Genomic DNA, 27,346 nt, shown 5'->3' with positions numbered 1-27,346 from the left:
GTTTAGATGCTGCCTTGCCCACATTGACTGTTGCTTCCTTTTTGAAGCTGTCCAGCAAAACAGCGAAATTGGTGCAAGCGCTTCCTGGAGAGGTTGCGTACCACCAACACAGAGAGTTTAGTACGTACGTGCAAAAGTAATTAAATGGTCATGAGGTAGAAGGGAAGTTCCCTGCTGGAAAAAAAAAGTATTGAAAGACTGTCAGGAAACAAATGTTAAGAGTAAATTGGCTGATTTCACGATGGAGAGAGGTAATTTATGTTCACCATAAATGTGTATGGGCGCCAGTGCTGTTCAGCATATTCATAAAATAGCAGATTTACCTGGTGTTGCTTGGGTCCTTAACTGAGTTGTTTTCTGTGAAAATAAAAGGAAAGTGTACTCACTTTATTTAAATGTTTGAATTTTTAGTAAGTGTTATTTTTATGAAGTTAATTTTATTTCAGATTTCTGTATTAAAAAGTGTTACAATTTTAATTTTAATTTTTTAATTTTATTAGTAAAATTTTAAAATGAGAATGGGAATTCCATCAAGTGTAGATTTTTTTTTTCCTCCATTCCTGTAAAGTTAAACTCTTACCATTTGTTATGTTTTAATAAAAAAGGGCTATAGTCAATTTTATTTCCAATAGCATTTTCTTCTTGTTATCTGATCGTAAGCATTTATTTCATCTCTTTTCTGGAAGGTTTATTCAGGATAATCCTATTTCAGGTTTGTCCTATTTTTCTGGCTTATCTTGGATCCATCTCTTTTAGCGTTCACTGGATTATGTCAGATACAAGGACTGTACTTGATTTGGTGCTTCGGTCTCATTTATTTGGTTTTATGAGATACAATTCATTCCAGCCACATCCTGTTTTCCTGGCACAACCAAACCCTTATGTTGTTTTAAGTTGTTATATAATGAAGCTGTATACAGAATTTGGTGAATTTACCATTTAGGAAGAGTTCTTGATCAGACATACAAGCTCTGTAAAATATATGGTAGATTATCTGGAAAAAGGAATAAACAGGCGGCAAAGTTTGCCAGTGATATAAAATTGTTCAAGATAGATAAGTCCAAAGCAAAACTTCAGAGAGTTACAAAGATGTCTCACAAAACTGTGTGATCTGGCCACAGAATGGCAGATGAAAGTCAATGTTGATTAAATGCTAAGTAATGCATACTGAACAACATAATTCCACTACACATACAAAATTACCGGGTCTAAATTAACTGGTACCACTCAGAAAAGATATCTCAGGGTTATTGCAGATAGTTCTCTGAAAATATCTTATTGTGCAGCAATAGTAGTTAAAAGAAAAAAAAATCCAACAGACTGTTAAGAGCCATTATGAAAGACAGCAATAACAGTAAATATTGTAATGCCTTTAGATAAAACCATGGTATTCCAATGCTATCAATATTATATTCAGTTCTGGTCTCCCCATCTCAAAAAAAAAAAAAAAAAAGTACTAGAATTGGAGAATATACAGAAAGGGGAAAGAAAAATGATTAGAGGCATGGAACAGCTTCCATATGAGGAGAGATTAAAGAGAGAGGGACTGTGCATCTTGTCAAACAGATAATTGGGGAGCCGAGAAAATAAGATAGAGGTCTACAAAATCATGACTGTTATGGAGAAAGTGAATAAATATTTTTTACCTTTTTATGTAAAAAGAATCAGGGATCATAAAAAGAAATTAACAGTGAGCAGGTATAAAACAAAGGAACACTTTCACACAATGCACAGTCGGTGGAGATAGTTTCTGGAGGATATTGTGAAGGTCAAAAGTATCTCTGGGTTCAAAAAGGCACTAGGTAAGTTCATGGAGGATAGGCCCATCAACAGCTATTAGCCAAGATGATCAGAAATACAGCTCCATGCTCTGGGTATCTTAAGCATCTAGTTGCCAGAAGCTGGTAGTGGAGGGTAGGTGGATGGATCACTTGATACTGACACTTTCTATTCATTCCCTCAGAAGCATCTGGCACTGGCCACTGTTGGAAGGCAGGACACTGGGTTAGATGGACAAATGGTTTGACCTAGCGTAGTCATTCTTGTGTACTTCATTTGGCTCAAAGACTGAAACAATTTGAAGCTACTCTAAAATTTAACATGTCTTTTGAGAAGAATTTCTAAGTTTTGTTGATGGTGGTTTCTGTTCTGAAATATATGGATAGCCCCAAAGAGCAGAAGTCAACTCGTGTTGATCCTAAAAATAAGCAAAGTGAATTATTGAGTTTGTAAATGATATCATTCAGAGAAACTTGCTTTTCTGCCCTTAATTCTAAGACTAGCTAACACTTTACTTTATGACAGTCACCTCACTTTAACATGAAAGAGGAGTTGCTGTTGAATAGCAAATGAAGAAAGTTTTCCACTCTGCATTCTGATCGCTTTCTCATTTGGTTATCTGAGAAGAAAATATATGTAAGACCACTACCTACGAATGTTGGTGTTTTCTCAAAGTTAATTGAGATGGGATGGAAGAGATCATGTTTGGGAGAAGGAATGGACAAAATTAACTGAAATATTATTATGAAATATTATTGCTGCTGTGATAGTTTACAGGAAATTTTGGTATTCAGATTATCTTTTTTGGACTTGTGCCAGGATTTGTCACTTCTGTTCTCTTGTTTTATTGTGTCTGACCTGCACTTGGTCATACGTTTCATTTTCTTCTTCTTTAATTATAGAGAGGGGCTAATAGCTCTGGTATTATTGACACTGTTTGACATTTTCCTTGATAAGATCCTGTTTTGAGTTACTTATAACACTGGCAAATTTTAACTGTGAAGTATGAAATTTTCCGAACTGGGTGTCTAGCTTAAGCTGAATATTTTTGAAAAGGTTCAGGGCAAGTGATTGAACTTTTTTTCTGAAAACAAAGCAGTGGCCAGATTAAAAAATCCTAATGGCCTATTTTTCAAAAAAATTCAGTGCAATCGTGGTTTGGTTTGGGGACTACAAGTTTGACAAGGCGATGTCTTTTGTGTCAGGGATGTGCTTTGTATCTTCCCTGTGAAAATCTGTCAGAGCTTGGTTAAGTTATAAACCTTTGAAAAATCACAGTTACAGCCTTTTGGAGACTTCTTAAATTTTATCAGTTAAATTTCCCAAAGATTCCTGCTGTATTGAGCATGCTCTCTCTTACAATTGCAGCTTTGAATTGCTGCAGGCCATGTGGGGTTTGGTCTGTACACCTGGGCTACATCTACACTAGAGGGAGTTTTTGACAAAACTGGGGTTTTGTCAACAAAACTGGCAGAGCATCCACACACAAAATGTGTTTTGTTGATAGTATGTTGACAGAACTCGGCACTCTCATTGACAGCTTTCTTCCTCTCTGCCACAAGGCAGAACGCTTTTGTCGACAGATTATTTCGACAAAAAAGCCATGTGGATGTTCCAGGGGTTCCTCTGTTGACAACCAGGGCTTCCGGGTCCCCAGGTAGGCCTGTCTACTGTGCTTCCAGTTGGCCGTTTTGTCAGCTGCTCTCTGTCAACAGAGCAGATCGACAGGGTGATCGCTTTTGTGTGTGGACGTGATCTGTTGAGAGAAGTTTTGTCGAAAGTGACAGTAACCTCTGTCAACAGATCTCTGTAGTGTGGACGTAGCCCTGAACTGAAAGTAGGAGCCTCCTGTGGTCTCAGTGGTCTCTCCTCTGCCAAGCCAAGAGAGAGGAGGAAATCAACTAATTGAAATGCAGAAGGGACAAGATCCAGACATGCTGTGAGGGGAGCAGATGGGGACAAGGACCCTGAAAAAGCTTGTGGGGTCGTGTGATTAGGACTAGAAATGGGCAAGGGGGGGCAAAAAGAGGGACTCGGTGGGTAAGAAATCTAGTACTGAGAGCCAGTGGGATGGGGTAAATGGCTGAAGGAGGAGGGAAAATGAATATAATGGGGGCTAGGGAGTGGGAGGGGGAGAGACTGGCACTGGGAGCCAGTGGGGATGGGAAATATGGCAGGGGAAGGGCACAGGAATCTAGAATGTGGAGTGAGAGACAGATCAAAAGAAGAGCTGGCAAAGGTGAGGATCTGGGACTGGGGAAGGACGGATGAGGATTTCAGAGAGTCAGACTAGGCAAATAATCTGATATTGGGATGAGAGGCAAGAGGAGCGGAGACTGGGACTAGAAAAGAGAGGAAAATGTTTGGGAGAAGGGAATGGACAAAATCCATACAGGTTGAACCTCTTTAATCTGGCACTGTCGAGACTGACTGGTGCCAGATGAGAGAATTTGCTGGGCCGCGGGAAGTCATACTGTCTAGCAGCATTGCCAACACTTCCACTGCTTAGTGGGCTCTTAGGGGTAAATTACAGCTGAGTAACAGTAAGGAACACTGAGAGCCAGGACTGGTGGCTGTAAACAAACTTTATGGGACCACTGGAAGCTTGGTCACCCTCACGATAAGTGGTCATCCAGCTAACTAAAGTCATACTGGATAATGGATGCTGCCGAAGGAGGTAGTTCCGGATTAGAGTGTTTCAGCCCGGTAGCCACTAGAGAGAGCACAGCCTGGCAGGGAATTTGGAATTCTTGTGCCTTGTCATTCTGCTGCTGTCAGGGAACAACTGTTATACTGGCAAAGCTTCCTGTCCCCCTCCATTGATGGTCCACATAGATGATGACTTGTTGCTGCTGGGAGTAATGCCATCAGCTCACATAGCAGAGTTCTGTCTGGTGGGCCGAAAGCAGGTATGTTGAACTCAAAGCACAGCAAGAACTGATCACTTTCAGTGCCACCAAAGGAACTGTACCTCTATTGGAAAGTCGTGATTATTTATTATGCTAGATTATGTTTTAGGTATATTTTATAATATTTTGTCAGGTCGTGTTTGAATATAATACAATAATTTTAATTGAGAATTTAATACTTAATATGAATTTTGTTGTTTTATAATAGTACTAGTAGCTAATAAATTTGGATGTGTGACAGTAATTTTTTCATATATAATATTTAATTTAAATTCAAATTTAAGGAACTCTGCATCCCAGCCGGCTCCCAGCCCTAGCCGGGTTCGCGGAGCTGGAGCTGCTGGTGGAGCTCCGTGCCCCTGCCAGCTCCCTGCCCCTGGGCTGCCAGGGTTCTCCCGGCCCCAGCTAGATACCCAGGGTTGGAGCTGCTTGGTAGACTCCTGGCCCTGGGGCTACTGGGGTTTCCCCAGCCCTGGCCAAGTCCCTGGGGCTGGAGCTACTGGCAGCTCTCTGCACCTTGCCTGGCTCCTGGCCCCATGGCTGCTTGTGTTCCCCGGGCCCTGGCTGGGTCCCTGAGACTTGAGCTGCTGGCAGAGCTCCATGTTCCTGCCAGGTCCTCTGGAGCTGCTGGCAGAGTGCTGCATCCCAGCCAGCCCCTAGCCTTGGGGCCGCTGAGGTTCTCCTGGCCCTGGCTGCGTCCATGGGACTAGAGCTGCTGGTGGAGCACTGCTCCCCTGCTGGCTCCCAGCTCCAGAGCTGCCAGGGTTCCCCTGGCTAGATCCCTGGAGCTGGAGTTGCCTGGGTGCAGGCTGCAAAAAAATTCTATTGGGCCACATGTTTGACATACATATCTAAAGGGTCCAGTCCTGCTGGTGATCCTTTTTGGTGTCATGTGATGCACAACAAAACTACTTTAAAAGAGCATTATTAAGGTTGGAAAGTCACAGTGCACAAGGATGGATTTGCTTTGGGGATAAACAGTTTTGTCCAATGAAGGAGGCTGTTGTCTGTAGGACCCCTGCTTTGTTTGTTCCCTTTGGTGAAATGGCAGTGGTGAGCAGCTGCCTTCAAGCACAGCATTGTTGATGAGAACAAAAGCATTTTAGAGAAAATACATATTTAAAAATAAAACATGCTGCATGTCTCTCTTATCAGGTGCTTAGCCGTCTTTCTGGGGGGTGGGAAGGGTGAGCGGGAAGAATTTCCTAATAGGACTTGCTGTAAATTCTTACAGCTTCTGTGTCCACTTGTCACCATGTCCGAGCTCACAGACACACTCTGAAGGGTCATTAATTACACTCTTCTCTTTTTTTCTTCCCACCCCCATACTTCATAGAGATCAACAAACTGTTTAATTCTTTACAGACCTCTAGCTTCTGCTAAAACACTTGTCATTTCAGCCTAGGGCCTGGAAGGATGCCATTGCCTTTCAAGTGTCAGTGGAAGAGTTTCTCTCATCAATCTCCATAGCATAGAGCTCGTGGTAACTCAAGTTAAGGTACATCAACTCCAGCTATGTTGTTCATATAGCTGGAGTTTTGTGTAGCATAAATCAACTTTTTGTTGTTGTGTAGATGTAGCCTAACACTTCACCTCTAGTCTTAATTTGAGAAGACGGATGCTCTTCCTTACCCTGGCTTATATTAGCTTTTGGTTAAGGCATCCATCTTGAAGTTCTGCTACTTCTTGTAAAGGAGGAGATGCTTTATGTCCCTCTTGCATAAACCTCTTCCTAAGCATCTCTCTCCCTATATTTATTTCAGGGTCTTGTTCTCCTTTCATAATTCCAATGACTGTACTTTTGTTCCATAGCTTTCTCAGTTGACAGTAGAGTAAAACAGATTCTGGTCAGTTTTATGGTTTCTTAACAGTGTCCTGAATGGCAAAATGAAACTTATTACACTTGCCACTTTCATCCTCAGATTTTTGAGACTGTTATGAACAATAGCTCAGGTACAGGAGTAAGCATTCTCCAGGCTCAGAAGTCAACGTTGTGTTGGTGCTCTTTTATGAGGTTGTCTTCACAACTGAGGACTAGAAACGTAACTGTTTAAAACAAAACAAACAAGTAAAAGCTGAATTTCTGGAGAAGTTCATGGCTTAATCTACTCTGCTGTCCACGGATGACTTGCTGTTTTCCACAGTGATTGAGTAGGCCTCTTCACCCAATCTCAAGCCCTTACAAAGCACAGTTGGTATGCTGGCCTAATTTACCAATATGTCTTCCACTTCTCAAGTAAAAAGATATATTTAGTGCTGAAGAATCAAAAATAGTTGTCATACAGTTAAACAGTGAACTATAAAATGTGCAAAGACATTTTGAATGGCTATACAGAGAATGTTCAGACTAAAGAAAATGTGGGTAGGGTGAGATTCAGTTTACGAGAACTCAGAATATCGCAGCAGTTAAGAAATGCAGAAAACTTATGAATTTATTACTAACATGGAAAATGTGCAAGGAAAAAAATTATGCTGTGTAGAAACTTTTTGAAATTAAGTGCTTAAGAAATTTCATAGTTGGCACAATACATAAACTTCTTTTTGAGCTAGCTCTTAGTTTTGATTTGCAACTTGTCAAGCTATTAATATCGAAAGTACTTGATTAATTTCCACTTCAGCAACTTAAGTGTAATAAATTATGTAATTTTCTTGCATTCAAATGGCTTATTTTATTCATTAAAAGGTTACAAATTAAGAACATCTATTATTTTACTCTGCATATGCAATACCTAACATTAAAACAAAGATAAAATAAATGCTTACTTTTTTATGCTTCATTTACTCTGTGCACTTGTGCACAAGTGTGGACTTTCCAAATTCAGTTGGGGTAGTTGGTTTCTTTTACTTGTTTGTGTGGGTCCTTCACACGCTGTTAAATTCTGATGATGCTCAAAGGCTGTAATCAAGATCAAGGCCGAGTGTGCTAGGAGTTGTTCAACACGTGTTCATGGTGGGCTTATGACCTAATTCGAAACAAACTAGTGTGACAAACAGTAGGAGGGGAGGAAGAAGGTGAATTAGTATCAGAGAGGTAGCCGTGTTAGTCTGTATCTTCAAAAAAAAAAAAAAAAAAAGTCCTGTAGCATCTTATAGACTAACAGATATTTTGGAGCACAAGCTTTTGTGGTCAAAGACCTGCTGCATCTGATGCAGCAGTTCTTTGACCACAAAAGCTTGTGCTCCAAAATATCTGTTAGTCTATAAAGTGCCACAGGAGTTTTTTTTTTTTGCAAATTGGTAGCTAGCCTAGTTAACTGCATGATCATGTCTTTTTTTTGAATTAAGCTAAAACTGGAGACAGTGTGGTCTCAGGTGCGTGGAGGGCTGCAGTGATGAGAATGGCCAGGATTTGGGAAGGTGTGCTCAGTTTGTGGCTGCATTGGTGTGTACTGGAGAGTTTAAAGACTTCTCTTTAGCAAGCTAGTAGATGAGTTGGCTACAGGACTTCATGATGGATCTGTGATCACGAGATCCTCTTTTGGGGTGATGCTAGTCAGGCCTTCCAGTTGTTCTAGATCCTTGCTCTATGCTTTTGCTGCTCTGTCGGTTCCCTAACTTCACAGGGTTTTTCTGAAAAAGAGGTTGGAAGAAGGAAAATGCAAAGAAGTTGCTAATGAAGGAAATAGGGACAGGGAAGGACAACAGTGTTTCCCTTTGTCTTTGATCTCTAACTCAAAAAATCAAACTCCCAATTAAATGTCTCCATTTAAATGGGATTTGAACAGCTCTGACTAACAAAATGGCTGTTTCTAACATACTCACATTTTTAAATATGTTTATTAAAGAATTTATATCAGTAAAATGTTTGCAAGGAAAACCATGCGGCATAAGATATCAAAAGAAGTATATTTTCCTATATAAAAATGTTATTCGTGATACTAGAATGTTTTGTAACAATAGAAATGAGATCTGGACATGACCCATTCGTTATCTAGTTTTTCAGTCTTCTTAGTTTTCATTGTGTTTTCTATTGTTTCAGTGTGGTGGAAGATGTCTAAAACTAAAACTAAAATATGTATTTAATCATATTATCTGCTGTAGAGCCTACTTCTTCCACAATGGCGTGTTACATCACTTGAGGCTACTCATTGCAGTATTCTTGTCAGTTCCAAATGCTAGAACTCTTGTATTAAAGGCCGGTATTCTCAGTTGGATGATTCAAGATGTGGAATATACACATTTTCCAAGTGTATCAGAACACAGTTTTGATTGTTTTCAGGGTGTGCTGAAATGTTTTGACGATATAGTCAGACATTGTTAAACTGATGCTCCAGCCCTGGGACTCTGACAGTAGTAAGAGAGACCTGATTATGGAATGGACAGTTTTGTTGTTTTGCTAGTGAATCAAGTGTGCGTGTAAACCATTGGTAAATGTACATTTTAGACCCATCTCTGTATTTATTAGACATAGATATAAATAGTTTCGGAGCCCTGGGTCTAGATGGAGCATCTCATGCTTTTGTCCCTGGAAATCCCTGGTTCCATTTGTAGGGTATTAGTTAATCACACACATTTAAATAATTTAAAAAAAAATATCCTGTGACAGATCAGGAGAGCTGTAAATAGAACATGGCACCAATAGCTCAGGATTTGTAGTTCACGTGGTGATAGAAATGGATTTTAAAAATTTGGGTAGAAGAAACGTCTTTCAGTTGGTTCTGTAACACAAAGGCTTCCTTTACTTGTTTTATTTTGACTTATCTAATTTGCCTTATAGACCATCTTGGCTTAGATTCAGTATTGATCCTGATTTTTAAAGAGGTCAGTGGACTGGATGAGATGTAACTAAGGACCACTCCTCTCTGGAGCAGGGACCTGCTGTGATCTTCACTGGCTACTAATTTCCTGCTGTTACTGAAGATGTTAGTCTTAAGCTATAAAGCAGAGTATCAGATACTTGGAGTGGGGCCACCCTGCTTTTTGTGTGCCTTTCTGACTTATTTAGGCTGGAGAATTTAAGCTTTCTTTTGGCAAAGGGGCAAGTTCCTGGCCCTTACGGCTGCAAAGATAAACTTGAACACATGAGCTGAGTGTAAATTGGTGTGGTGTGGTCTTAGGGCTTGTCTACAATTAAAATGCTGCAGTGATGCGGTTACCCTGAAGCAGCTGTGCCACTGTAGTGCTTCGCTGAAGGCCAGAGGTTCTCAAACTGGGAGTTGTGATTCCTCCAGGGGTGTGACGTAATTATGTGGGAGCTGTGAGTTCCACGCGAGTCCCATTCCACCTCCAGGATTTATAATAGGTTTAAGTATAAAATAATATGCTTTTTTAATTCATAAGGGGAGTTGCATGTGGAAGCTTGATGGGTATGAGGGGTCACCAATGCAAGAGTTTGAGAACTGTTGGCATAGGTAATTCACCTTCTTGAGAGGCAGTAGCTATGTTGATGGGAGGACCCCGCTGGTGACATATCCCCGTCTATGCTGTGAGTTAAATCAATATAACTGCATAATTCAGGAGTGTGGACTTTCCAAATCCCTGCACAATGTAGTGATACCAAGGTAAGTTGCACAGGTACTGAAACTACAGACAGATTGACACAATGCCTCTGAGACATGTGATCTTCCCTGCCCCCATTGTTTTCTTTGGAGTGGTAATTCCAAAGACAAATGGTTACCCTCTAAATGTCAGCATTAGCTGTTTAATTGCTCATCACTTGAGCAGATGGGATGAAGGAAGGGGTAGGAGTAAAACACTGGAGGTGGAAAATGAGTGAAAGGAAGTATAAAGGGTGAAAAGAGTGTAGATACAAAAACATGGTAGTGGGAGAGAAACCGAAGAAAGGAGGACAAAGGGCAGAGTATTTTCCCTTTAATGCTGAGTGTGACGATAACACAGTTTAGTTTAGATGCTACTTCATGGCTGTATTTGGCTTCTGATCATTGGTCAAAGCTCCCATCTACACTGTGGCTTGAAGACAGTATGTTTATATCCCCCATCCATGAACCACAGATATGGAATTTCTCTCTTACTACAAACTGATTTTGATACACCTGCTGTTATCTGGGAAGCAGTCGCATCTGTAGCTCTCACTTTAAGTAGGAGGGGCTTGCTGAGTTAGTCTTATTTTTTAATGAAGGATCTTTCACTGTAGATGGAATCTGCTTTCCCTCTTGATCATTCAGAGCCTATATTGGGGGGGGAACCCCCCACTTTTGGATCTGCTATAAAGCACATTATTTTCGGGAAATTTAGAGAGGCGTCGTTTTGTATCCTTTAGCTCCAGGTAGTGGACATGTGGGATAATTGCAGTGGGCCTGATTCACGAGTGGCTCTCGCATTCGGAAAGGCTTCCTAGGAACAGAGCTACTTCTGGAGAAGGCAAGGAGATGGCAGCAGCGTGTGGGTTGGCGGTTGTGCCAATTTGCAAGCTTTTAGTTAACAAGAATTTTCAGAACACTTGTGTGAGATGCCTTCCTTGTAAAACACGTTTTAAAGGAATGTAAACATTAAAAATGTGTAGTGGATATAAAATATATGTTGTTCTAAAATAAGAAACATATAATTGCTGTTTTGCCTTTTGAAATATTACAAATTTTTGACTGACCCTGGAAGAACATCATATAAAAAGATTGTTTTGTTGGGAAAAAAGAGAAACTGAGTATCTTAACGTTCTCAATGAGGTACTGATCCTCCAATCTAAAGGTTACTGAGAGTTCACTTTCTGCCAGCATGACCTTCTGTCTGATGGCAGAAGTACAGACTGCAGCTGTTCCTAAATTCCTTTTCACTGGCTTTGTGTTCAGCTAGTCCATGACAGTAGACTACAGATGTATCACCTGGTTTGTTTTCCTAATCTGAGGGAGCTTTGTTCCCAGGGATGCGCAAGCAATAATTGTAGCCCTCTAAATCAACAAGACTAATCCCAGTCAGTGTTCCCTGTAAGCAATGTGCTTGGGTGGTCTAGGAGAGATTCATGTGCCACCTAACTGATTAGCAGAGTGTCCACAGCCACCCTCAGTGTGTAGCCTGTGTTTCTATTGGAGCGCACATCCTCACATGCCTTGCTGCACATAAGAAAATAATGTTGAGAAATGCCATGGCGGTATCCTCTCTCCAGCTCTTTGCAAGATAGAATGATTTTTCACATTATGACCTTGTTCTGATTAATTTTTAGAGGATAACTCAGTTTTATTTTATGATTTACTACAAGATTTACCTGGCATTGCTCAGGTCCCTAACTCAAGTATTTTTTGTTTTTATTCATTCAAATCATTCTGCTGGGGTAGAGCTGGGAATGAGGGGATGACCCCAGGCCTCTTTCAATGCGGCAGCTTGGGACCAGATGAGAGGTGCCTGTCCATGGCCACTTGCAGCTTCAGTGGACACAGCTGGGGGAGGGGTGTATGTCCCCTGGTTGGAGGACAGACAGACAAGCTCTCTGAAATATATATAGCAAATAGCTGTCCCTTTCTCCAGCCCTGGACCCTGCTTGCCCAGTGGTGTGTTAGATGTCCTAGTTCCCATCTCTGGCCCCTTGCTGTCCCTTTGTGGTCATTCTGCAGTGCAGCTGTCCCTCCTACCAGACCCCTCCCTTTCCATTTTATGAGAAACAGTTGAATTCCAGGCACATGCTATTGTTGTGGCACAAATAAACCCTTACCTTGCTTTAAGTTGTTATAAGAGGAAGCTGCATACCAAATTTGGTGGTCCTAGGTCTTAACATTTGGGAGGAGTTCTTGATTAAACACTCAGATGGACACAGAAACATACACACACTTCCTAAAATATATTGCGGTCTAAGGGCAGGTCAGGGAGGATGTAAACACAATTATATCTTCAACAAAACTCACTTTTGTACAGAATACCTGTTCACTGGTACTCACTTCTGTGCATGTAAGCGTGCAGCTCAATGGAGAGACTAGAAAATAGTGGTGGCTCAGGGTTTTTTGGGGTTGGGTTTTCAGATACCTGTTCTGAACTCTCTTGGTGCTTGGCTAACTACATTTTTCCTGTTTGTCTTATAGGTTTTGTAAGCGACACCGGATGAAATCAAGTTCAAATGTTCCCTGTGTCCCAAAAGACTTGTTGATGATGTCAGAATTAGTTCTTCCACAATTCATCTTCAGTCTTATTCAGTACTTAAGAGAAGGATATAATGAACCTGGTATGTTTTGAATATGTATGTGGATAGTGTGGTTTATGTCTCTTGATTATGATTCTTTGTGAAGATGCTAACTTTAGGCAGTGGTGATTCCAGTAAATCGGTTCCTAACTACATGTCGAAAGAATCAGAGCCCTGGTTGTATTTGTTTGTTTGTTTTTGTAGTGGACCAGTACTTGGTGAGCTCAATTTAATTTTAGTTGCTACAAAAAAAAAGTTATTAATACAGAATTTAAGTTTGGCTTCCATTTGTTTTGCCTTTCCTGTAAACAGAAGGTATTGTCTATTTCAGATAATTTTGAAAGTTGAAAGAAGCTCACTTTGGGCTGGGCTGTATCTTCTTAATCTTTTGACAGAACTGTGCTAAATGTTCGTAGCATATTAAGTCTGTCCTAATCCTTGTTGTGGTGTATCAGATTTCATAACTGGCTTCCTGTGCATGGCATGAGAGAGAGCGAACCATTTCCTATACTATCCTTGAAGCATCTTATTGAATTAAATACATTTTAAGCATGTTTGGAGTTGATTGTATTAAATGCAAAGTTTATATATTACTGTTGTGGGCAAATTGTATATGACCTTTCTGGGGTTTGTTGAGGGGAAGATGGGGTTTGTGAACCTGGGAAGGTTTTGAACTTTAACAGCCTGTAATTGAACAATGTAACTGGACAGGCCAAAAAAGAATGGACTTTTGGGACAAATGGTGTTGTGTCATGAGGAATCTCTAGGGGAGAGTGAATGGAAATATCCCACTCTGTGCAAAAATCAAACCTTTTGAAGCTGCACACCAAAGGGAGACCCACTCTCTGCTTATTACTGTTGGGGTTTCCCTAAGGTCTCTTCTACTCCATTCCCCAAGAATTCAACTCCAGACTCATCACTGGGTTTTTTTTAAATTGGCATATGGTCAAACTACACTTGAGTTGCTAATGCTCAAGAATAGTGATGGATACAGGGCATGCTAGATATAGAAAGCTGTACATATTACTCTGCATTTATTATACATTACATCACATTCTTAGGATTGACTTGGTTACTGTGGGGGAACCAATCCCTGTGCAGCGTGCTTCGTTCATGCACCATCCATGTATTTCTTACTCCTTACTTAATCTTTCTGTTCCCAACTTCTCTTGTCCATTTTAAATGGTTCCCTGGTTATCTACCTTGTGTTTGCTTAGGGTTCGGCAGTCAAAATAGCAAGAAGAGCCTCTTGCTTTCAAATCTGGTAAAATCTCAATAATTCGAGGATGGCAATGCATTTGAATATGAGACAGTCCTTAATAAATAATGTTAGACCAGACTTTTTGTAAGCCAAGAATATTGTACACACAACGATTTGTAATGCAATACATGTTTACTGAAGGACATACATAAGCTTTTTCATATTGTATTTCCTCAAGTTTTACATGTGTGTTTTGTACTTCTGTCTTCCTGACTTTCACTCCGGAACCCACTTTATGCCAATTTTACTTCATTTTTAATTTCAGTTTTCTTTCTTAATTTCATGTTGCCCTTCACAGTAGGAATGCCGCCGCAAGGTTCCTTTTCCTCTTCAAAATTGACTTTATTAGCAACATGATCGAAACCCAGATACAGTATCTAATCCCACAGTGCACTGCACATATTAAAGGGGGAGTTATCTAGCATTTCTAAATCATAGAATCCTTGGGCCGGAAGGGACCTTAGGAGGTCATCTAGTCCAGGCCCCTGCCTAAAGCAAGATCAACCCTAACTAAATCATCCCAGCCAGAACTTTGTCAGGCCAGGACTTAAAAACCTCTAGGGATGGAAATTCCAGCACCTCTCTTGATAACGTGTTGCAGTGCTTCACCACCCTCCTGGTGAAATAGTTTCTCCTGATATCCATCCTGCACCTCTCCGTCTGTAACTTCAGACCATTGCTCATTTACTATTTCTTTATAAGTTATTCATTGTTGGGTTTTAGACATTCACTGTTTATCGAAAATAATCAGGAGGGTTTTTTTACTTTGTAGTTATAGTGTTGAGAGCCACAAAGAAGTCTTTTCAGAACTGCAGATTGCAGACCTCTGTTTTAGCTAGTACAGACATTCTGCTCCAATCTGTTGATCCATTTACTTCCCTAATCCTCCCTCAAGGCATGGGGCCTCAGCCCTGTCCAGCTATTCGTGTCAAGGCAGGACCACCATTACGAGTTCCTAGAATCTAAAGATCAAAGGCCCAAGCTGTGTAAAAGAGAGACTGAACTATTTATGGTGTTTCTTGTTCTGAGTTCAGGCTGCTACGAACTTGTAACCATAGAAAAACCCTTTTGTAGGCTTTGAAGAACTGATTCCTACCAGAGCTCTTGTTAGACTGCGGGGGCGGGGGGGAGGGGAAATAATCGCTGGTAAGTTTACTGGCATGCAGGCTTTTTAATTTTTTTTTTAAATTAGTAATTCTTCTATTTTAAATTGGCGTGCTTATAAAGATCTGTGTGATGTAGTGGGCTTGCATAATCTTCAGAGAGAAAGTAAAGTATACACATTGTCTTGGTTACACAGTCTGGCTTGCTGGGGATATTGCAGGCAGGGAACTGTGCAGCCTGGAAAACTTCTGGTCTTGCGGGGGAAGGGGGGGATGGCTGATTGGGTGGGAACCTAAAGTGGGAGGTCTTGGTGTACTGTGGAGGGGGAAATAAACTATGACGTGCAGAATTTAGAGCACGGTTTCCCAAACTGGGGAGCATGAAGAAATTCTGGGGGGGCATGAGGCAACCCAGCCCCCCCCACATCCTTCCCCACACCTGAAGAAAAAGATCCGGCCTTTGCTTCCCAGTTTCAGTCCCTGCCGTTTTACGTGGGTGACCCATTGCAGCCACTATAAAAAGCAGGCAGCCAGCAAAGACCCACATGGAGCTGGCTGCCTTCTGCAAATTAGAATCAGTGTGAGTTGGGGGAGGAGGAGGAGGAGGATGGAGTTAGATGTGGGCTGGGGGTGCCTGGCTTTGTGAGAGGGCAGGAGAGGAGCTCAGGTGGGTGGTTTGCAGGGCATGTGGGGATCTTGCTGGCCACCTTGCAGGACTTGTGGGGTCGGGCAGCTAGGACCAGCAGAGCGGGGCTTGGGTGTCTCAGGCTGGTGGGCGGGTGGCTGACCTCGGCAGCTTGGGGCTTGGGTGGCCAGCCCCAGCAGTGTGGGGCTCAGGCGGCTTGGGATGGCTGGTGGGCGGCCGCCCCGGCAGCGTGGGGCTTCAGCGGGTGGGCTGCTGGGGTGGCTGGCTGGCTGATGGGTGGGCAGCTGGTCCCAACAGCATGGGGCTCAGGCAGGTGTATGGGCAGCTCTGGCAGTGCAGGTCTCGGGCGGCTGGCGCGGGCAGCTCTCGAGGCTGGCCTGGGACTCAGGCAGCTGGCCACCTGGGGCTGCACCAGGCAACCACAAGGGCCAAGAAAAATAATTTGTGCTTATTTTTAATTTTAAACATTTTTATATCAAGCTTTTGTGTTTATTTCAAATTATGAATGAATTTTTTTGTTAAAGCAGGGGTTGTAAGATGATAAAGAAGAGGTGGGGGGGGATATGAGGCTTTCTCAAAAATCAAAAGCGGGGTGTGATGCTAAAAAGTTTGGGAACCACTGCTCTAGAGCATTTTGAAAAATTGTCTCAAACTGAAAGCTCTGATCAATCCTAACTATCCCCCATACTGCTCATTCTTTTTAGAACTGTAAGTAAAGTCTCTCTTAATGCGTATGCACATGGGGACAAAAATAAGTTTTCACAGGAAACTGCAGTAATTGTTTAACTTGTGGGTTTTTTTTTGTTTTGTTTTTGTGGTTTTTTGTAGTTTCTTAGGTTTTTATAAAAGCAAATTGAAAAATAGAAATTTCATCTTGTGGGGGTGATATTGACATACACGTGATTCATCTAAATACATTTCAGTCAAATATGATTTTGTATTACATACAGATATTTATTGCTTTTAAAGTAATATACTGACAACACTGTCTGTGGCCATTACTTTTGCTCTGTAAGCTTCTCTGTGTATTTGTATTATTGCTTTTATATATCATAGTACTAACTAGTAATGTTCCTATTGTTTTAGTCATGAATTTCTCTTGATAATGAATGTAATTGTCTCATGTTGTACATTTGTCAAATTGGTATAATTATTAAGGGAGACTAGACTGTCTATAAATACATTTCACTGGTGACCTAATTAATGTTTTTATGTACAGAAATGTTCAGTGCAGAGCTTTGCTGAAGTAATGCAAATAAAGTGAAACAATTGTCTTTCTCTACCTGAAACTGTTTTTAATTGGGTTTCCAGCTCTAGATCTGCCATCAGAAAAAGACCTTCACAGAATCCTGCAGATGTTGGAGCCTCACGTTTCCTTTCTAGAAGACTTGACCAAAATGGGAGGAGCAATGCGATCGGTCCTTACCCAGGTTTTGACAAACCAGCAGTTCTACAAAGATCTGAGCTCTGGTGAGTTTGTGCATATTTGTGTTAATGAATGCTGAAATCATGAGGAATTAATATTGAAGCCATTTTTGGTCATTATCTGCCTGGTGGACTGTGTTCTTTTCTTCTGATGTTACCAAAAATCAGGAAAATAATTATACTGACATTTGAGTTGATTGCTATTTTTAGGGCTTTAGAAGCTGATGGAAATTTAGCAGCTGTAAGAACTGTGACAAGGGTCTTCTGTGATGCAAATATTTTATAAGGACATATAATTTCAATAAACATTTTTATAATTGGGCTAAGATCCAGAAGAGATATGATTTTACAAATATTTAATTACCATAAAACATATGATCGTCAATAGTTCGTAGTTTATTTTAAGATCTGCTCTCACAAAGAATACCTATGGCTGCCTGAGGCTGTGGGGTATTTTGTTCAGAGTGTGAAAATAGTCTGCTACAAAAGTCACCTATTTTCTTTCTTTGCTGCTGCCCCCTACCATCAGTCGTTCATTAGGGGCACTTAATGCAAATGACCTCCCTGTATTCTGTGGTATGCTACTTCAATTTTTGAAGCCTTCTAACCTTGTTTTGTAGTCATACGAAAGAGATGAGATCTTACTGTGGTTCAAAGTTGTAATTATCTTGAGCAGCTGTGGGTTAAAGGAGCCCTAAACTCTTGGATAATAAACTTCTATCTTGTCTGAAAGAAAAGTATTTGGGACTACTGCTGAAAAGTACTGTGTCCTCTCTCCCAAATTCAGTTCATGTTTTTGAGGGATAAGTGTTTTGGGAGCTATGCATGATCCCTTTTGAATGAAAGAAGCTTAATAATTTTTACTCTGTAGGAGAAAACTTCTCCGTGTATCACTAAATAGCAAACTTCTATACATGTTATGCTTCAAGGAAAGACTCTGGTTTTTTTAGTTTTTGGAGGTTTTTTTTGGCTGGGGAGGAGGGTGGGATGGAGGAATAAGAAAGGATGCCTGCATGTGTGGGGAAGCTGTTGGAGGCCTAGTTTCCCTAGAGGCAGAAGGCAGCAAGATCAAGCTGTTTTTCTGCTTCATTTGCTGCACAGGATAACTCTGGCCCCAGGGATCAGGTGGACAATTAAAAAGAATGGCATCATATACATGGCATTTGCCTTTCCGTTGTTTGAAACCTTGCTTAAAAACCTGAAAACAAAATTATTTCCCCATACATTTTTTATTTTTCTAGAGAAATATGTTTTTTTTTCCCCAGCTCTCTGTTTTTGGAGATTTTTATCCAATGTGTGGAATTTATTTACTTACTTCTTTATGAAACAGCAGCTTGGCTGTCAGTGGAAGTATCCAAGCTTTAGCAATAATCTTGATTAACTGCTGCTGCAGTGGTTTCAAATCAACTTTGTTTATTTTTTTAGAGTGAAAACTAAAATGCCTGGCTTTTTTCCCATTTCATGCTCAGAGAACATTCTCTGCCAAAATGTAGACAATTTAAGATGAGATGTATCTTAGGCCTAATTCAGTGTCCTTTTATTTTCGCCATCTTCAAGTTTCTCTGTCTCTCTTTAAGTGCTTCTTGATTTGGAAAAATTCAAGAATTGGAAAAGCGTATTATATTTTGGATTTAAGTTCATCCTTTGGCAAACTAACTTTTGTATTTGTTTTGGGTCAAGTTTGTAGACTTGCATCTGTAACTTTTCATATAATCTCTTCTAAAATATTGTGGACCACTTTTTAAATTATTTCATCTTGTAAAATGCTTTTGGAGCAAATCTAACTAAGTCTGGCTTCTTATGTTACTAAGTGGATTGAATACTTGATTCTTTGCTTTAATGTTGTTTTAAATATATATTCAAGGTGTTGAAGAAAATGCATGTGCAAAGAAAAGTCATGAAAAGTACCTCATAGCTTTGAAAGGCTCTGGATTGGCATTTCCTGAGGATAAACTTGCAGGCGGTATGCAGGAGCAAGCATCTGGGACTAGCACATTATCAATTCAAGGTTTGTGTAGAAAAATACCTTGGGGAGAAGAATCTTGCTTTTTAAAAAAAATTCGCTTGTGTCCTAAACTGTATTTGAAGTGCTTCATGGAATCAGACTGTTAGGGATCATGTCTCTCACTGCCAAAATTCAGGAAAAAGCCATAGGATGGTTTAGGGCCACTGCCTTGGGTGCCCTGCTCTTCATGGGGAAGGAAGAGCAAAGGGTGTAGTGAAGGAGGCACGTGGGGCAGAATAGGTGTTGTCCTGCATCCCTTCCCCATCCTAGGGATGGCCCTCATGCTGCATCCATGTAATTGAACTAGCAAAACTTAACATAGTACTTCAGGGATGGAACATGAATAATAATCCTTATCCAATCAGGGAACTGGCAGAATTCAAGTTGGGAAGATGCATATTGGAATTTAGGGACAATAACTGGATTAAATCCTTATTGCAATAGTGCCCTGATTTGTGATGGCCAGAAGTGGTCTGGACCTTAGTTTTGCTTCTGAAAAAATGCTTTTCCACAAACACTGTACACAGCATCACTGTGGTGGGACATACGTCTGAATCACAAGCCTCACTTCTTCAAATACCATGCATGTCCCTTGGAGATCTCCACTCCGAATACAGCCAAGCCCAGTACTGCTTATCTTGTGAGAGCTAATGAGATCAGTATCAGGTAGTGTCTGTGTAGCTACAAGTATGTTTTGTGTTTCTTTATAGTTCTTTAATCTCATAAAATGTATGTTTCTTAAGTACAAGAAATGTGATTTTTTTTTTTTTTTTATTTTCATTTCAAAAGGTTTAGCAGGTGCTACAGCAACATCTGTTCAAGGAGAGTCTTCAGATGAGGTGAGAGTGAAATACAAACATAACAGTATATAAACAAAGAGACTACTTCAGTCCAGATCTTCACGACCTGGTGTATATTTACCTAGTTCAGTGGAGAGAATATCCATTAGGTTCTGCCGGATCAGACCTATGTGCCCTTCCTCCACTAAAGACCTTTCAAAAAAAAAATTCCAACTGTTGCTAATACTGCTTCAGCTGAACGGGTGTGAGCAATTTAGAAAGGTATGCGGTGTGTGTCAATTCAGTGCAGCTGCCACCCATATCCTCCTTTTTTGGTCCAACAAGGGCCCCACTTAGGATCCTAGACTGTTAACCATCGTGGTTAGTGACCCATGTCTGTGTCCCTTCCTATCAGTGTTCCCTCTGAATTTTTCCATCCAAAGGCAAAATAACATTTATGTGCACCAAGGCATGTGTGGATGTGCTCCACCAATAGACAAACATGCTGGCAGCTGTGGGCGCTTTGCTAATCAGTGGCAACTGGCTGCTCAAATGCTCAGCTTACAGGGAACAATGCTCCTGACCTGGCTTCTTCTAGTCTGTGTACTTCACTGCCTACACTGTGATTTTGTGAGCATGTCAGACTGTCTAAACAGGCCAGCGCCTGTGCTTTGCTTTCTCTTTTAGGGCTATGAACAGTGTAGCTGCCCACATTGCTAGGTTACACACACAGCTCTTTGTAAGCAAACACATTTATGTTTTAAAGCAAAAGCATTCTAGAAAAAATGGTCGAAAGTAAATAAACCTAGATGAATGCGAAAGAACTTACCACAGGTCACCTGACTTTAGTATTGGGCTGTGTCATTTTTCAAGCCCATAACTGGGGTTTTCCCAAGCGTTCTAAGTTCGTATTTTATAAGCAGAGCCACCAGGAACAGTTCAGTTTTTCCTTTATACAGCTTAGACTTTGATCTTGGTCTCGTGTAACGTGTGATAAGCAGACAGAGGTCTACTCTCAGCCCTAGGATTTCATTTAACACCTTTTTGTTCCTCAAGTCAATTCTTGATTGGCATTTTGTTCAGTATAGTCCTTTGAATGCCTGGGTCTGTCATCTTGAGAGCATGAGATGAAACAGAAGTTGCATACAAGCCTAGCCCACAGTAATACATAAACCGTTAATTTAATACCATCAACTCCAAAGATACTGACACTTTATTCAGTAGTTCATCTATGGGTATGGCAGGAAATTACCATATCTAGCACTCTTTCCTGCAGTCGTTTTCAGTGATGTGTCAGGTAGGCTTGTTCTAAGCAGGTTTAATATAGATGATGCTGAAAGGGTTGTCAGTGTGAGGCACAAGAGACCCCAGCAATGCTAACACTAGTGCAGCTGAGCTGGTGATAGCAACATTGAGAATATTTTTTATCTATATTTCCCAGTGTAGACCTGTCCTTATGTACTAATCATTTTGGGAGGGGGAAAAGAAGAAAAACCTATATATAGAACTAGCTGGAATCAGCAAACAGAATTGATGGAAGATAGTTAAGTCACTGTAGAATTCCTTTATTAACGTATTCTTAATTTGCTTTAAATGTTGTTTTTTATGCACCTAATTTTATGTATTAAACGTTTAACAGGCTTTCAGATGATAGCTTAGTCCCAGTGGACAGAGGCACAGATAGCGGTTGTTGCTAACATGTTCTTTAAATGTGAGCAGGGAGGCAGAACAACCTTATGAAATACTTTAAAACATCATCTTTGACCAGGACTTTTAGTTTATCCTGAAATCTGTTTTCACACATGTAGCAGCAAAAAATGAATTGTTTGTTTATACATATAATAAGTTCCATCAGATATTAGCCTCTGTTGTCACCAGCTATACAGCATGTTATGTTCTTAGCAGTGCTATATATAAGTTGACTTTTTTTTCAAACTACGACTTGCTATTCTTTAACCATCTCTTTCCAAAAACAAACCCTCACAATGTGAGATCATTAGACATACCACAGATGAAGTATTAAAGAGAATAAAAAGAAAGTTCATCTTAATATTCTGAATTTGATTCAGAATGCTGGTCACTCCTAATTTGTGACTGGGTTATTGTGAGGAAAAGAAACCGATATATCGTGGTAGTTTGGGGAGTGGTCAGATATGACATTCCTTGTGGAAAGGATGGTGGTGGTGTGGATGGGGACTTTAGAGGTATATAGGCATGGTGAAAAGGGAAAAGGATTTATTTCACTGGGGCTGTGTCTACACTTTCCCACTTCTTCGACGGGGGGCATGGTGGTCAACCTGACCAGAGAATACTCATGAAGTGGTGCGATGACTATGCAGCACTTCATTAGGCTAATTCTCCCTGCAGCAACTTCACAGTGTCAAACTTCAAAGTGCCGGCATGCCGTGTAGCTGCAGGAACTTGGAACTCCGGTCAGGTTGACTACCGTCCCCCCCTTTGAAGAAGCGGGCAAGTGTAGATGCAGCCTGGGTAAAGTATAGCAGTTTAATAGGAGAGTCAATGAATAAAATGGAACAGCCATGGGAAAGGAGTTCCCTGGGTTAGTGGAGAGAGAAGAGCAGCAACTGAAATATGCCCGTCAGTTAGTGTTTTACCCCTTATGGCTATTTAGTTCATTTTTAATTTCCGGTATAAAGCTATCAGTTACCATATATTAGATCAAACTAGCAACTCCGTTAAGAAATGCAGTTAATTATTACCATTATTTCTTGCTTTTTAAACAGAGAAGTTTGGTCCTGCATTCTTATCTGGGATCAGAGTCAAGTTCTCAGTTATCCTATTGAACTGTAATCTCAAAAAGCATGAGTGAGCATTTTCAGATAGGATCTCAAGACTCTCACTTAAATCTATGGTAACTCAAAAAGAGAATGAAACACCTTTTATGAATGTGGGACCTGCAAGATACAATTATAAATCCAGTTCTCCAGGATACTTCAGTAAACAAGCTATTATCCTTGTTCATTTTCTGCAGTGTAAATTATTGTAAAGAATGTTACTTCCTATTCAGTAACTCTTTATCAAGAAAAATGAAGCAAAACTCCCTTACAGAAAAATTAAACATAAGTTTGTTAAAAACAAATTGTGCTTTCTCTTCATATAATACTGCTTTTCCTAAATTAATAGTAATGTTCAATTATTCTGTCCTTTCTAACTTTAATTCTAAGTGTATTTCAGTTCACAGGAGAGTAAGTTGGAGATAGCTGACATTGAGCAGCATACTTTCCCTTTTGTATTTAGGATGAATCTACAAAAATAGTCTTCAGGATGTACTGTTGTTAAATTTAAGCTTTTTCCATTATGATTTAATCCTCTTCTACTGTAGGGTGACCAGTTAGCAGGTGTGAAAAATTGGGGTGGGGTCAGAGGATAATAAATGCCTAAATAAGATCAATATCATGCCAACAAATATCAGGAGAGTCGTATGGAATCAGTGGAAAATCTGTTGTGACACTGGAGACAAATAATCAGCACACATTTCCATTTGAATATAGTCTTCAAGGAAATGATACCTTATTCTCCAAATTTAATCATTGCTTTCATCTTCTTAAATGAATGAAACTGCACATTTTGTAAACTCTAATGAAGACAAATATATTGAATTTATTTCTCTAATATAATTGGTAGAGTGTAAGAATCCAGCATCCTAATCCCATGTCTAAAATCTGCCTTCATGTTACTGTCTCTTTTTATGCCACATTTCCTGATTTAAGTGGCAATGATCATGTTTCTAATCTAAGCTGGTTTCTGTAAAGCTAGCATGCCTGTTTATTAAGTGCTGTGTGTGCTTTGGATAAGTGCCTTTATATAATGAAAATACTGTTTTATTTGGTAAGGCTCTTCTAATTTTGAATTGGCTTCCAAAAATTAAATTATTTCAGTGTTGGACAGAAAGGTTTAAATTGATCAGAAAATGTCTAGTCAGTTATTTGTGTTGCTGCCTCAGAGTCTTTAGTCATTATGTTACGGGGGGGGGGAGGCCATCTGTGTACAAATCCCCAAACACCAAAAAAAACACAAAACAAAACCTACAAAGTGATAAAAATGAAGTTCCGTAATTATGTATGCCATGCCTAGATCCTTTACTTAGGTAAACATTTTCTAGCTCTTCCTTTTTTCAGAGAGAAATAAACTAGCCAGCACAATAATGACTCAAAAAAGTTACAGTGTAGTGCCTGAACTTGTATAATAATGTTGTCCGTCAGGAAACCATTTTTCAGAATGTATTTTTCTAATGCATTGTATTGAGTCTGTGGTTCCTGTAGTAGATTAAAGATTGTTCTGTTGCCAAATATGTACAGGTCTCCTCTTGGTTTTTGAGTTTTGCATGTAATCCAGATGTGAGTTAGCGTATTTACTCCCTTCAATAAAATCTGTACAACTACTGTTTTTGTAAACTCTTTCCTATCCCAGGAGGACCAAGATGGAAGCCAAGGTGTGGGCAAGCGCAAAAGGGTGAAATTAAGTAGCAGTACCAAAGGTATTTATAAAGTAATGCTCTCCCGCTTTTTGTGCTTGCTTTGTGTTTATCTTAACGTATCTAAGCATGCTCAGTCTGTTTACAAGCACTGGGCAGCTGCATGTGACACAGGCATTTAGCATGTCAGTCAGTATTTTTAATCTGCTATTCTCATCTCATGAGGGAGTCGGTACCACCATCCAGTATTTGGTGTCGACCTTTTGTAGGGAAATGTCATTGTATTGTCTGTATTTAGATGGATGTTTTTTAAAATGCTAATTGAAAAAACAAAACAAAACAAAACAAAAACCTTGTGGAAGCCTTGATTTGTTCCTGATAACATCTTTCTGTATTCTGGCATAAATATAATTGCAATTTGGGCCAGACAAGAGCACTTCCTTGCTGATCATTTTTGGTCTGAAGCAAAACTGATCCTGTAATGACATTCTTTTAATATGAAAAGAGGTGCCATTAGAAACAAGTTCAAATCGCTTTGAAATCGCTCACCTTTATATCTTACCTTTAAATCAGTTCTCTCTATGGACCACATTCTGCAATCACTAGTCTAACTTAAGGAAAACTCCCAGGCTGTGTCTACACATACAACCTCCTTTCAGAGGGGGCATGTTAATGAGGCAGTTCAGAAGAAGCTAATGAGGCACTGACATGAATATGCAGCACCTCATTAGCATAATGGCATCTGTGCACAATTCAAAAATGCTGCTTTTGGAACACATGCCCCCTGTGTAGATGGGGGCCTTTCGAAAGGACCCCCCTGACTTTGAAAGCTCCTTCTTCCCAAAACCAAGTAGGAAGAAGGGGCTTTCTAAGTTGGGGTCCTTTTGAATCTCACATGGACGCCATCATGCTAATAAGGCACTACATATGTGTGTCAGCGCCTCATTAGTATCTTCCGAACTGCGTCATTAATAGGCACCTTCTGAAAGGAGGGACTTGTGTAGACATAGCCCCACTGAAGTCCGTGCAAACGAGTTCAGTGGCATCTGAAAGATTAAGAATTTTATTGTGGCACAAGGTTTCATGAGTAGCAATTCATTTTGTCAGATGTATGAGGTCCCTGAGAGTTTTCTGTGAAGCATGACTGACAAAGCACGGTAGGATTTAGCCCTTTAGGGATTGGAGTTGGGAGAATTTCTATGTCTCATGCTTTTGTTTGGAGGCAGGTTTGTTAGTGCCTTCCCTACTGATATTTTCAGTAGAGAAATTACTCTGTTTAAAATTACACTATACCATTACTTGTGTTTTTAACAAGATAGAAAGATACCACTGGGGAGCTACAAGTCACAAGAAGGAAATATCTGTAGGGAGAACAAAGTTTTGGAAAGACTTGAAAGTGAGAACATGGAGGTGGAATTTGAAATGGAAAAGTGACTGAAGTGAACACAGAGATTTGAAGGAGTGGTGGTGGTGGGAGAGGAAAACTACAATTTATAGTGTTTCACATGTACTGGATAAAAGAGAGACGGAGAGAGGCCAAAAAAAAGAAAACGTAACTATAGTTTTAAAAACGGCAATTGTAATTGTCAAGTACAATGTATAGAAATATATTGAAATGTTATAAGAAAACCATTATTTGTTCTTCAGAAACTTAGATTGCAGAGACAAGCTGGAAGAGCAGACTTGAGAGCTGTCTAGTTAAGACACTTCTATCTGAGTCTTTAGCGTTTAATCAAACTTCCTAAAATATGAAGTAAAATTCTCACAATTCTGGAAACAATGCCGTTTCTGTATTAAAGTGAACTTCAGTTGTGGTGCAGGAAATTCAAGCCTAGAATCTGCCAAATGCTTATTATTGATGAATTTCAGCAAAATGATTCTTTTAATTAAACCTGTTGTTTCCTCCAGAATTGTAGTCTCCCCCATCTCTCCCTCTCACCCAATAGTTCTGGGGCCCAACATGGACTGTAATGATGATGTTGATAGCACCTAATGTTAGCCCCAGAGGAGGGAGTCTGCTAGTGGGGGGACAGGAGGGTGGGAAGGAGGAGGCAAGTTTCTGTTTTTATAAAATAGTATATGGTTTTCTGTGCTCATATTTTTATGTCCTGTAGGGTATAAAGTAAGAGTATTAAAAGACAACTTTAGAAAACTGAACATTGATTAAAAACAGATTTTACCCCTTCATATAAGTAGATGCCCTGCTTCACTACAAATTCTTAATCGGGCTGTCTTCACTGTAGGCTGTGCATTTGCAATATTTTGGCATGCTGATGCTGATATCCCGGCAGAAAAGTGTCAAATAGCTGCAAATATATTTTCGTGGTGATAGGAAAAATAAAAGATACATTTAAAAGACGTAGGTGACACTTCAGTATTCAATGTGGGTGTGAATATTGAGCAACTTATTCTAAAAGTATCCTTTTCTCTTTGTGTTTTGTTTTGTTATTTCCAAAACACTCATCCATTTAAAAGATCTAATTTATAACATGTTTTCATGGGTGCTGAATCAGAGTTCTATTTCTTAAATTCTTCAGCCTGTATAATTTGGATGTGGTGGTGGTCTCTCCCTGTCCTCAAGCTGTGGTATGGAGATGTCATGCCCTGTTAAACTGGCATGTTTCTGGTCTGAGGAAGCTGAACTTCAGTGGTAGATTGTGCGTGCATGTGCACACACTAACAGGGTACATTACTGGTGTGTAATAAGAGAGAGAGCCATGCTAGGCTATATACTGTCAAAACAAAAAAGCGGTCAAGGAACACTTTAAAGACTGACAAAATAATTTATTAGGCGAGCTTTAGTGGGACAGACTCACTTCTTCAGACCATAGCCATGGGAGGGGGTGTGTGTGTGTGTGTGTGTGTGTGTGTGTATTAGGTCATAAGAAGTGTACTTAAGATCATTGTGTCTCTTCTGTGGATAGGTGATTTCAATCTGC

The 27,346-nt window shown here is 40.1% G+C and overlaps 1 protein-coding gene across 4 annotated transcripts in view; it reads left to right on the top strand.

Moving 5' to 3' along the window:
- The window catches only part of UBR3 (ubiquitin protein ligase E3 component n-recognin 3), a 189,465-nt gene that overhangs the window by 6,803 nt on the left and 155,316 nt on the right, over positions 1 to 27,346 (top strand). For all 4 annotated transcript variants that reach the window (XM_075001016.1, XM_075001019.1, XM_075001018.1 and 1 more), the window contains exons 2-6: positions 12,656 to 12,795; positions 17,075 to 17,233; positions 19,053 to 19,196; positions 19,983 to 20,032; positions 24,404 to 24,470. In XM_075001016.1, coding sequence (XP_074857117.1) covers positions 12,656 to 12,795; positions 17,075 to 17,233; positions 19,053 to 19,196; positions 19,983 to 20,032; positions 24,404 to 24,470 — 560 coding nt within the window. The remainder of the gene's footprint in view (positions 1 to 12,655; positions 12,796 to 17,074; positions 17,234 to 19,052; positions 19,197 to 19,982; positions 20,033 to 24,403; positions 24,471 to 27,346) is intronic.

Source organism: Carettochelys insculpta, chromosome 8 (genome assembly GCF_033958435.1).
Source record: "Carettochelys insculpta isolate YL-2023 chromosome 8, ASM3395843v1, whole genome shotgun sequence".
Classification (NCBI taxonomy): Eukaryota; Metazoa; Chordata; order Testudines; family Carettochelyidae; genus Carettochelys; species Carettochelys insculpta.
The sequence above is the reverse complement of the archived record's forward strand: the minus strand, read 5'-3'. Positions and strand labels throughout refer to the sequence as shown.